Source organism: Podarcis melisellensis (genome assembly GCF_964234715.1).
Source record: "Podarcis melisellensis genome assembly, chromosome: 13".
Classification (NCBI taxonomy): domain Eukaryota; kingdom Metazoa; phylum Chordata; class Lepidosauria; order Squamata; family Lacertidae; genus Podarcis; species Podarcis melisellensis.
This window is the reverse complement of record NC_138545.1, coordinates 27,891,900-27,901,817: the sequence shown is the minus strand read 5'-3', so window position 1 is coordinate 27,901,817 and position 9,918 is coordinate 27,891,900. Positions and strand designations below refer to the sequence as shown.

The 9,918-nt window shown below is 43.4% G+C and overlaps 1 protein-coding gene across 1 annotated transcript in view; it reads left to right on the top strand.

Moving 5' to 3' along the window:
- Positions 1-2,464: 2,464 nt before the first annotated feature.
- Positions 2,465-9,918, top strand: part of SLC4A1 (solute carrier family 4 member 1 (Diego blood group)) — a 43,769-nt gene continuing 36,315 nt past the window's right edge. Inside the window, exons 1-3 of the mRNA XM_081886237.1 lie at positions 2,465-2,623; positions 8,754-8,861; positions 9,072-9,165. Of these exons, the coding sequence (XP_081742363.1) occupies positions 8,844-8,861; positions 9,072-9,165 (112 nt within the window). The 5' untranslated portion in view covers positions 2,465-2,623; positions 8,754-8,843. The remainder of the gene's footprint in view (positions 2,624-8,753; positions 8,862-9,071; positions 9,166-9,918) is intronic.

Below are 9,918 nucleotides of genomic sequence, written 5' to 3'. Positions count from 1 at the left end.
CCTTCTCTCCAAAACCCTTCCAGACATTAAGATCAGCAGAGGGGGGGGCCTCTTGGTAGTTCCAGAAGTTCCCTCAGAAGTTCAGAGGGTTGTAGAGAGGGCATTCTTTGCGGCAGCCCCTAAGCTGAAGAACTCCCTCCCCACAGAGGCACATCTGGCTTCTTCTCAACTCAGCAAATGCTGAAGACACACCTCTTAACTCTGGCTTTTGATGTGTATTTTCAGGGCTCACCTAAGTGGCTTCAGCCTTGTATACCTAAAGGAGCGTCTCCATCCCCGCCATTCAGTCCAGACACTGAGGTCCAGCTCTGAGGGCCTTCTGATGTTTCTCTCATTGCAAAGTTACAGGGAGCCAGGCAGAAGGCCTTCTTGGTAGTGGCACCCACCTTGTGGAACACTCTTCCATCAGATGTCAGGGAGATAAAGAGCTATACAACTTTAGAAGACATCTCAAGGCGCTCCTGTACAGGGAAGTTTTAAATGTTTGATGTTTTATTAAGTTTTTACATCTGTTGGAAGCCACCCAGAGTTACTGGGGCAACCCAGTCAGATGGACAGCATATAAATAATTAATAAAATAATAAAATAAAATAAAATAAAATAATGGTAATGGTAATGATTCCTGTGACTTTAATCTGCTTTAACTGTTTATAGTTCTGGATTTTAAACTGTAACCGGTTCTGGGACCTACTGGTGAAGGATGGATAACAGATTTGACAACAACAACAACAACAAGAACAACATGTGCAGGCACAGGGGTGTGATGAGTGTGAGATTCTACAGGACAGGACAGACCACTCCCTTCTTGAATGAACCATGCTTCCAAGAACATTTACCAGAATCCTTTGCAAGGCACAGGAAGCTCGTGACAGCTGAGGTGCTCCCTTCCCTAATCTAGTCATCCCACTTTTCTCCCTCTTTGCTGCTGCTCTCACATGGTTTTGAACATAGTAATCTCAGCAATGGGGCTTTACAGACTTTACAATTCTATGATTTCGTACATAAATCCCTTTCATCTCATTTTCACATTGGTCTGCAAAAATTTTTTTGTGTAAAAAAAACCCTGCATAATATTTTGCATAAAATACTATTCAAATAGTATATATATTCCATCACAAAATACATTTAATTAATTAAATGGGATCTGTGGGGAAAGCCTTGTTTATTGTGTCATGGCCACCAGAAGTCCATCTTGTTAGCTATGTGGCAACGGGCCTTCTTTGTGGTGGCACCTACCCTATGTAGGAGCCTCACTTTCAGAGATTAGGCCGGCACCAACAGCTAAGTGCTTTTACCATCCATCAGAGGATCCTCTTTTCACCCAAGCATTCTCTAGCCACCAATCACAGTACTTCAGCACCTTCAACAGCTGAAAATTTATGGTTTTCAAACACTTTCTGCTGGTGTTTCGTTGTAATGTTTTTTTATAGCAATACTGCTGTCTGATGGTTGTTAATGCTTTGGTAGCCACTGAATTAAAATGACCTAAGAAACAAACTTTTTTTCTGTTCTTTTTAAGCTCATGCCTAAGTCTGTGATGTCTGAAGGATAATTGCATTGGTCTGGGAGGCGCAGATCAAGTTTGCACCGTTAACTCGAATTCGTCAAGCATCCCTAAGTGCACTAAAATATTCAGAACTGTAGCCATTTACATAGAACTTGATTAAACCATTCTAATATATGGAGCTTTACTTTTTCCCCAGGCCCTGTGCTTTGGTTACAGTTATGTGCTTCTACATTTAACTGAAGCTTTGCCAGACAGTTGAGGCCTTGCATACATCAGACATACATGCAACCTGTATGTGCTTCTAAGTAGAACACTGCTTCTGATTATTTCAAGTACAGGTAGGTAAAATGCACCCGTGAGAACTCATTCAAAGTTAATAAGGTCCAGACAGATACAGTTCCTGCCTTGCTTTCATCTTTACTTTCCTCTTCTAGCAGCCATTTCAGCTGAAAGCTGTGAACGGTGCTCATCAGCCTCCAGCCAAAAGAGGGAATCCTCACGAGAAACTTTTTTTAAATGAAAAAAACCACATCAATCCAAAAGGAAAACACCAGTGACTCTATTTGTGAGGGTTCCCCCTTCTTCCCCCACCCCTCCACCCCCAGCAGAGGAATTCCCCTTGAGATCTGTAAACAAGTTTATCTCGAGGATACGAAGCTGAGAAGGCAACGTGACCCAGGAGGACCAAGCGCTCATTGAGGAAGAAGAGGTGGCCTTGCTTGGAATCGCTCGAAACTTACGGGACCTTTCTAATGTTGGTGAGACCAGTCCTGGTGAGATGGGAGGGGCAAGCCAGCAAAGTTCAAGAGCACGGATGGGTAGCAGGGAGGTTGCACCTCATGGTAACTCCAGATAATGTTGTTTACTGGTCCTTCGGGAAAAAAGTTGCATCTAGACCCACCAGGAACACCCCTGATGCCAGGTGTCACTGCAAGATTAAAGCAGCAGCCATGAGTCAGGACTTTGAAGCTCCTCTGGAGAGCTCTCTCGTCTCATTACCGCCTGTTGCAGGCTGTAGGGAACCGCTAAGGAGAGAGGGGTTCCACGGAGCAGCAGAAAGACCCCTGGCTTGAACCTTCTCTGCCTTCCCATCGAGCTCTCTCTGCAAGCATACAGGTAGGTAACCTTATACAATAAGTTGGTTCTTCAAGGGAGCCTTTGGATGGAGGGGGTTGAGGGTGGAGATTGCAGGACATGGAAGGGAGGGCAATGTGAGAGGAGGGAGAAGAGGCTGCTCTTGGAAGGGGCCAAGGAACCCTTTGAGAAGCTTGGTGCCAACAAAAAAACCCAGTTGGCCATGCTTGCTGTGACTGATGGAAGTTGTAGTTCCCCATACCTTCTTCAGAGAATTTAATCTAAATACCCCCCCCAAAAAAAATCTCAAGGAGGTTTGAGGAGCCTCCAACAATTTTTCTCCACCAGCTGTTTGGTCTTTGCTTGGACTTCTGAGGCATGTCCCACCTTTGCTTCTCTCTCTTTCTAAGGAAAGTAGCTGCAGGTTACTGCTTCTTTTTCTTTTCCTGCCAAGAAAGGTACCTGCTTTGTGTGCTTGCAAAAGTTGGTTGGTTTCCTCTTTGCGATGTGCAGCTCCTTGTTTCTGGTGTGGGTCTGCAAGCTGTCGACAGCATCCTTTTCAATGCTCTTGTCTTCAAAAGGAGGGGGTGGAGGTTACAGTGTACAAACTCTTCTGTAATGAAATGTTGGGATACTTTATGCAAGGTTGTCAATGTTTAAGAGCTATGAATGTCACTTTTGGACAAACAAGGAGTTTGTAAGAAGTTAGCATCTCTTTTCCATTGATGCTTTCCTATGAGGATAATGAAATTGCCTTGCTGGATCTGACCAAAGGTCTGTTTAAGAGTCATGCCTACCTCAGAGTAAGTCCTACTGTACTCCTTGGGGCTTATTTCTGAGGTGACACATATAGGATCAGACTGTTACTCCAACCCCCTGTCTCTGAACAGTGACCGCTAGATTAAGAACATAAAAACAGCCCTGCTGAATAAGTCCAACGACCCATCCAGTCCTGTTCTCACAATGGCCAATCAGATATTTATGGGAAGCCCAAAAGCAAGACCTTAGTGCAACAGCACCTTCCTTGGCTGCAGCTTCCAACAAAGGAGGCAGAATATATCCATTGTGGCCAAAGTACTCTGGGAAGTTTGTAATCAACCAACTCTCATAATTGATACACTTATCCCCTGTGAATTCATATTCCCTTTTGCAAAACCTGTCTAAGCAAATGGTCGTCATCTCCAAATGTTTTTGGAATTCATTCCAGAAGTTAAAGACATTGGTGTTGTGGGAAGAAAGGCTTCCTTTAGCGTGTCCTGAACCTAATGCTTATCAAATCCATTGGATTACTCTGTGATCTATTTTGGGGTGTGTGTGTTGTGGGTGCTGGATGATTTTTGTCTCTTCACTTTCTCTGCACCGCCATGTATTTCTCTCCATCCCTAGCTGACTTTAAAATCATGGATAGAGAACATGTGGTAATAGATACTGGACTCCAACTCCCATGAGCCTCAGTCAATGGTCTGCAATGATGGGAGTTGTAGTCCCTCCAGCAACCCAGCTTTAGACCGTGTCTAAAGCTACATTTGCATGGAACATGCTCCAATGCCTGATCTTTTTAAGCTGTGCTTCTCTTTTTAGCTTCACCAGCTGTACAGTACCTTTTTTATCAGATGATGGAAATGGAACTGCCTGGTGCTCTTGTTGCATATAATAGGTGTTCCATAGAGACATAGTTGTCTAGTGACTAGGCTTAGCAATAGGCATATTCTGACTGAAGTCATGGATCTCTTAAAAAAAATAAAAATAAAAGGTAGGCGAGAGATGTTTTGGAGATATCTGCCAATAGATCACAGCTGGTTTCCAGCATAGGAAGCTGCCTGGTGATGAATTGGACCATTGGTTCATGTAGTTCAGTATTGTCTACACCAGCAGTGGGGAACCTTTTTCGGTCTGAGGGCCACCTTCCTCTCTGTGCAACTTTCCAAGGGCCACATGCCAAAGGTGGGTGGAGCCAGAGGCAAACATGGGCGGAGCAACAAATGTAAGTTTCTCCACATACCCCTCTCTGTCCTCCATGCAGGCAACCAAGATGCATTATCTGAGTTCAAAGACACATCCCAGTCATGTGACTGAAGAGTGGGTGTGGCCTGGGGAGAGTCAAGAGCAGCTTTTCTCAACCTTGGGTCAACAGATGTTCTTGAGCTACAACTCTCTTCATCTCTGACCTTTGGCCATGTTGGATAGGAATGATGGGAGTTGTAGTCCAGCACCATCTAAGGACCCAAGGCTGAGAAAGGCTGGTTGACTCTAGAGGGCCAAATAGAGAAGGCTGCATCTGCCCCCCACCAAGCCTAACATTTTCCCAACAGATCTACACTGGCTGGCATTGGTGCTCCAGGATTTCAGATGGGAATGTTCCCAGCCCTACCTAGAGACATTTGGAAATGATCCCAGGCCCTTCTGCATGCTCTAACACTGAGCTATTCCTGCTTTCGATATCTCTTAGCATCTATTAGTCCAGATTGCAGAAGGAAACAGAGACATGATGACTGAGAACAGGACAAACTTGGCTCTCCAGCTGTTTTGAGATTACAGCTTCCATCAACCCTGGCTAACAGGACCAGTGGTCAGGGATGATGGGAATTGTAGTCCCTAAACAGCTGGAGGTCCAAGTTCGGCCATCACTGACCGAGGGTTACGAGGTGAAAAACTTCCATATGGGCATGCTTGGGAACTGTAGAAGGAAGGAACTGTTGCTTGCTCATGCTGGCTTTAGCTGAAGGTAGAAGAAGCCAAGCTTGCCAATGCAGCAGTTGGGCAGGGATCTAGAGTGAGGTATGGGATGGTCTTCTGTATGAGGATTTGGCAGGGGGTGGAAGGGAGTCTGAGCATCAACCCATCTAGAAATTATAAAGTGGAGGGAAAACAGGAGAATTGCTTGACTCACAGAGCTGAGCAATACTCTGTGGGCCATCATATTCAATGCCTTGTATTTAAATGGGACTGTGTGCCTATAAAGCATCCCAACATGCACCTGTTCAGTCTTCCCTTTGTACACTTGCCAATGAAGGGGGCTCTGCAGCAGCAGGATCCCAAGGAGGCTTAGTCCATTGCAGCATTGCTCTTGCAGCTCCATCAGCTGGTGCATAAGGAGCTCAGCCCAGCTTGCGCAGGAGGAAAAAGATAAAGTTTATCTAAGGTGTGGTACCATAGAACTCCATTAACTTAATATGCAGTCCCTCAAAGCTCTTCTTTTTAAAAAAGCCAAATTAGGTATTACATAAAAGCTCAAATCGTGGACTGGGGCATTTTGTGCATATTGATTAGCATTTATCTGGGGTTTTTTGGGGGAGGAGGAAGTTTATAATTTGCATCACCAGGGCAACATTCCTTATAGAGCTTCTTTTCTTAAAATGAGAGCTGTGGTTGCTCAAGTCGATGTGGAAGCCACAGGGACCCTCTAAACTGGAAGCCAATTTTGCAGGGGTGGGGCCAAAGCTTAGATATGATTACAGTTTCTCAATGGGACCAAGGATTTTGCACATGCCCAGAGACACTCAGTAAATTGCTTCGTGTGATTCCAGGGCTGAACTCCTGGCAAGAGAAACCAGGTTCTGGGTCTAAGCCCTGCTGAGCCCTGCTTTGAATTATATCTTGCCTTCCTCATAGACTGGCTGGTACAGCAAGGCGAATAGGGCTTGGGTGTGCATAAGAAGTCCCTGAGGTTTGAATAGTGATCAGGAGAAATACATCAGCGTCCGCGTTTTTATGCAAACCTACCCAACTTGCACTTTCCAAACCAATAGTGAATGAAAATGCAACTTTGAAACTTGAATTTTGAAATTTGCACCCTGAATGTTGTTCTCCAAACAAAGAATGTACATTAGAGGAAGGTGCAGAATTTCACTAATATAGTTAAAATAATGTGCAAAATGCATCATATTATGGTTAAATTGCTTGTAAAAATATATATTTTTGTGACCTCTGCATGGTTCCCTCCTGGCCGTTCTGCTGTGCCCTCATAAATGTTGGGGCTAGCAGCGCAGGAGAGAGCAATCTCTGTGGTAGTCCAGAAGTTGTGGAATTCTCCCTCCCCCCTGCTGCCAGCAAAAATAGTGTTTCTGGCACCGCTATTATGCAGATACATCTCTTTACCTCGGTTGAGGTATAGACATCTAATTTGTTTTAAACAGTTTTTAATATTGCATTCTTAAACTGCTTGAACCTGATCGGGTGGTGAAGGGTTGGCAGGAAATCATTTTTTTAAAGATTAATTTATAATAATATCTTAGCCAAAAATTGCAGACATGAAAATGTATATTAGATAAAGGGCTCAAGGAAATGCCATTGAATTTTCATGTAGAGAACGGAACTGAAATTTGGAAAAATATTGGTTTCCCAATTTTTGAACCAAATTCTTAGTTCGTAGCTCAGCCTGCTAGCTCTGCTAGACAGTGACTTTGCTGAGATGCTGAAGATGAGTGAGGCCCTGAACAGCCCCTGCTTTTACCCCATTGGAAATTGGACCACAAAGGGGGTGCAGAATCAAGAAAAGTCTGGTTTCTTGCAATGGCTTTTTGCACTCTCTGGCTAGGTGACTAAGCAGAGACAATTCCACTGGTATGCTAGGCTCTGGCAGCCCCCCTGACTCAGCAACTTTTGCTGAACAGCGCCTCCTAGTGCTTCAGAAAATGTATTTCAACTCAGTGTACGGTGATTAGGGGGTGTGCGGCAAATCCCATGCTAGAGATTTTTAGGAAAGGGACTGAAAATTAACCTGCTAGCATTGTTGAGATTAATAGGTCTTCATATAAATCTGCAAAGCAGCTGCACTTGAAATGCCGTATACAGTTCTGAACAAATCATCTAAAAAAAGGATATCATAGAACTGGAAAAAGGTGCAGAAAAGTGTAACAAATATGATCAGGGCCTGCTGGACACCTGTTCTATGGGGAAAGGTTGACTGAATGGGACACCATGGAAGATTATAAAATGATGCTTAATAAGAAGAATATGAATATTTTTTTCTCTTCCTCCAATCATGCAAGGTTTTTATATATATCGTATTTTTCGCTCCATAAGACGCACCAGACCATAAGACGCACCTAGTTTTTGGAGGAGGAAAACAAGAAAAAAAATATTTTGAATCTCAGAAGCCAGAACAACAAGAGGGATCGCTGCACAGTGAAAGCAGTGATCCCTCTTGCTGTTCTGGCTTCTGGGATAGCTGTACAGCCTGCATTCACTCCATAAGACGCACACACATTTCCCCTTACTTTTTAGGAGGGAAAGAGTGAGTCTTATAAAGCAAAAAATACGGTATATTGTTTGGTTTCAAAACAAGCTACACAAATACTAAAATAAATTCCCATAATAAAAAATATACAGTAAAACAATGTTAAAACATTAAAATAGAAATATATTCTAATATAAGCAGCTTGAGGTTATTCGGTTAAACTGATTGGTGGTAGATTCAGGATAGAGAAAACCCATGCACTGGCATAACTTGCCCCTCCATCTCAGGTCTCCATAAGGGACAGCTACATATTCCTCCATTGCAGGGGGTTGGACTAGATGATCCTCAGAGTCCCTTCCAACTCTATGTTTCTATGATTCTGGCTCAGCCAGCTAAACGGAAGCAGCCTGATCCAGGTGTAAGTCCCCCCAAAACAGCATTCTGCGGGCGTGATGGGAGCAAGAGCAGAGAGGCTGAATTCTAAATAGAATAAACCTGCAAACAGGAAGTGTTTAATTAAAGGCAACAGAGCCACTGCGCTTTGCCTTTCTGCATTAGGCAAGTTATGGGGCTATTACATTTTATTATTCCCAAATCAGGTCTAGGTAAACACCAGGAGCCAACAGTGGGATGCAATGGGCTGAGACCTATATTTTCTGGAAGCTCCATAAAAAGTGAGAAAACAAAGGATGGTAATTCTAGAGGAAATGGCTATATCTGAAGCAACCAGAGAGAGGATTCAAATGGTTTGCTGTTGGTTATATTCAGCTGGTTATATTCACTGTAGGGCAGAGGGGCTGTAAGGACTTGTAGCGATTGCCATGGGAGTCTCTAGGTACCATATAGACAAAGGTGGCTTCTGTTATCTTCCAAGAAAAAAGCAGGGCAGTCAATCTGCTCTTAAGTTATCTCTTCTAGGACAAAGACCCACATCTATCACTTCATGGTCCTAAACTTCCTAACTTGTTCATCTTCCTTTCGGATTTCCAACAGATCCAGCCAACCAGGGGATGTTACCTCCAGGCTGAGTGTTAGGAAGAGAACAAGAAGTACACGGAAACAGTGGACGGAAGCCCAAAGGGAATGACAGCTCAGACGCAGGTGGGGAAAAACAAAAACAAAGAGTGCACTTCTATAAGAATGTTGCGAGTGAAGCTTAAAAATGAGGACTAGCGCCTTGAACTTTGTGCAAAGAATGTCAGGTTACCCCTGTTAGGCTAACACAGAGGTTTGTGATCTGGAACACTTGATAGCGGCTTTATAGAGTATTTAAATGATTATTCCTTTTTCTTCCCCCTCCTCCCGTGCCAGGACTATGAAGCTGACATTCAGAGGGAAATTGATATTGAAGGATACGACGACCCTGCAGTGAAACACTCCAACATGTCGCTTGCAACCGAAAGCGGTGAGTAATCCAAATCCCTTGAAGAAGAAGAGAAACAAGATTTTCACAGGCCAAGCAATGCAGTGAGAAATCACATTGCAGGAGCCTTGCAAACAGCAACCTAGAATTTAGTGTTTCAGGATGTACCTGAGTAAGCTTGACTTAGATGGAATCTGGAAATAGGAACACAGACATCTTTGACAGGCGTTCCAGCTTGGAAGGAACACATGGGCTGAATTACAGTGTCCTCACATCTAAATTAATTCAAGGAAATTCAGATTGTATTGGGGTTTTCAAACTATGTTTGGAGTTTTGTCGTAAGCTTATTGAAGCTCCTCAATAAGGAGATCAGTAATGAAAGACAAGACATATTTCCTAGGAAAGGAGCTTGCTTCCACCACCTCTCTTTCCTTACAGTTTGTTACTTAGGGAGTGTCTTGGATGAATTCTAGCTAGGAATTGTGGAAAGAAATTTGCTTCGGTTTATCTTTTCATGTGAACCTACCAAATACATTGTTCCTGAAATAATGTGCAAATAGAAAAAAAACACCATCATCATTTGAATATCACACTTCTCTGAATTTTGCGATGCAGTTCTCCATTGTGCAAAAATACACATATTGGGAGGGGGTAAGTGTGCATCAAATTACATATATTAATGAAAATAAGGTGCACAAATGCATTAGGTTTAAAAAAATTGCTTGCAAAAATGCGCACATTACGCCAAAGTGCATAGAAAAATGTGTGTATTTGGAGAAATGTGTGCTGGTGAAT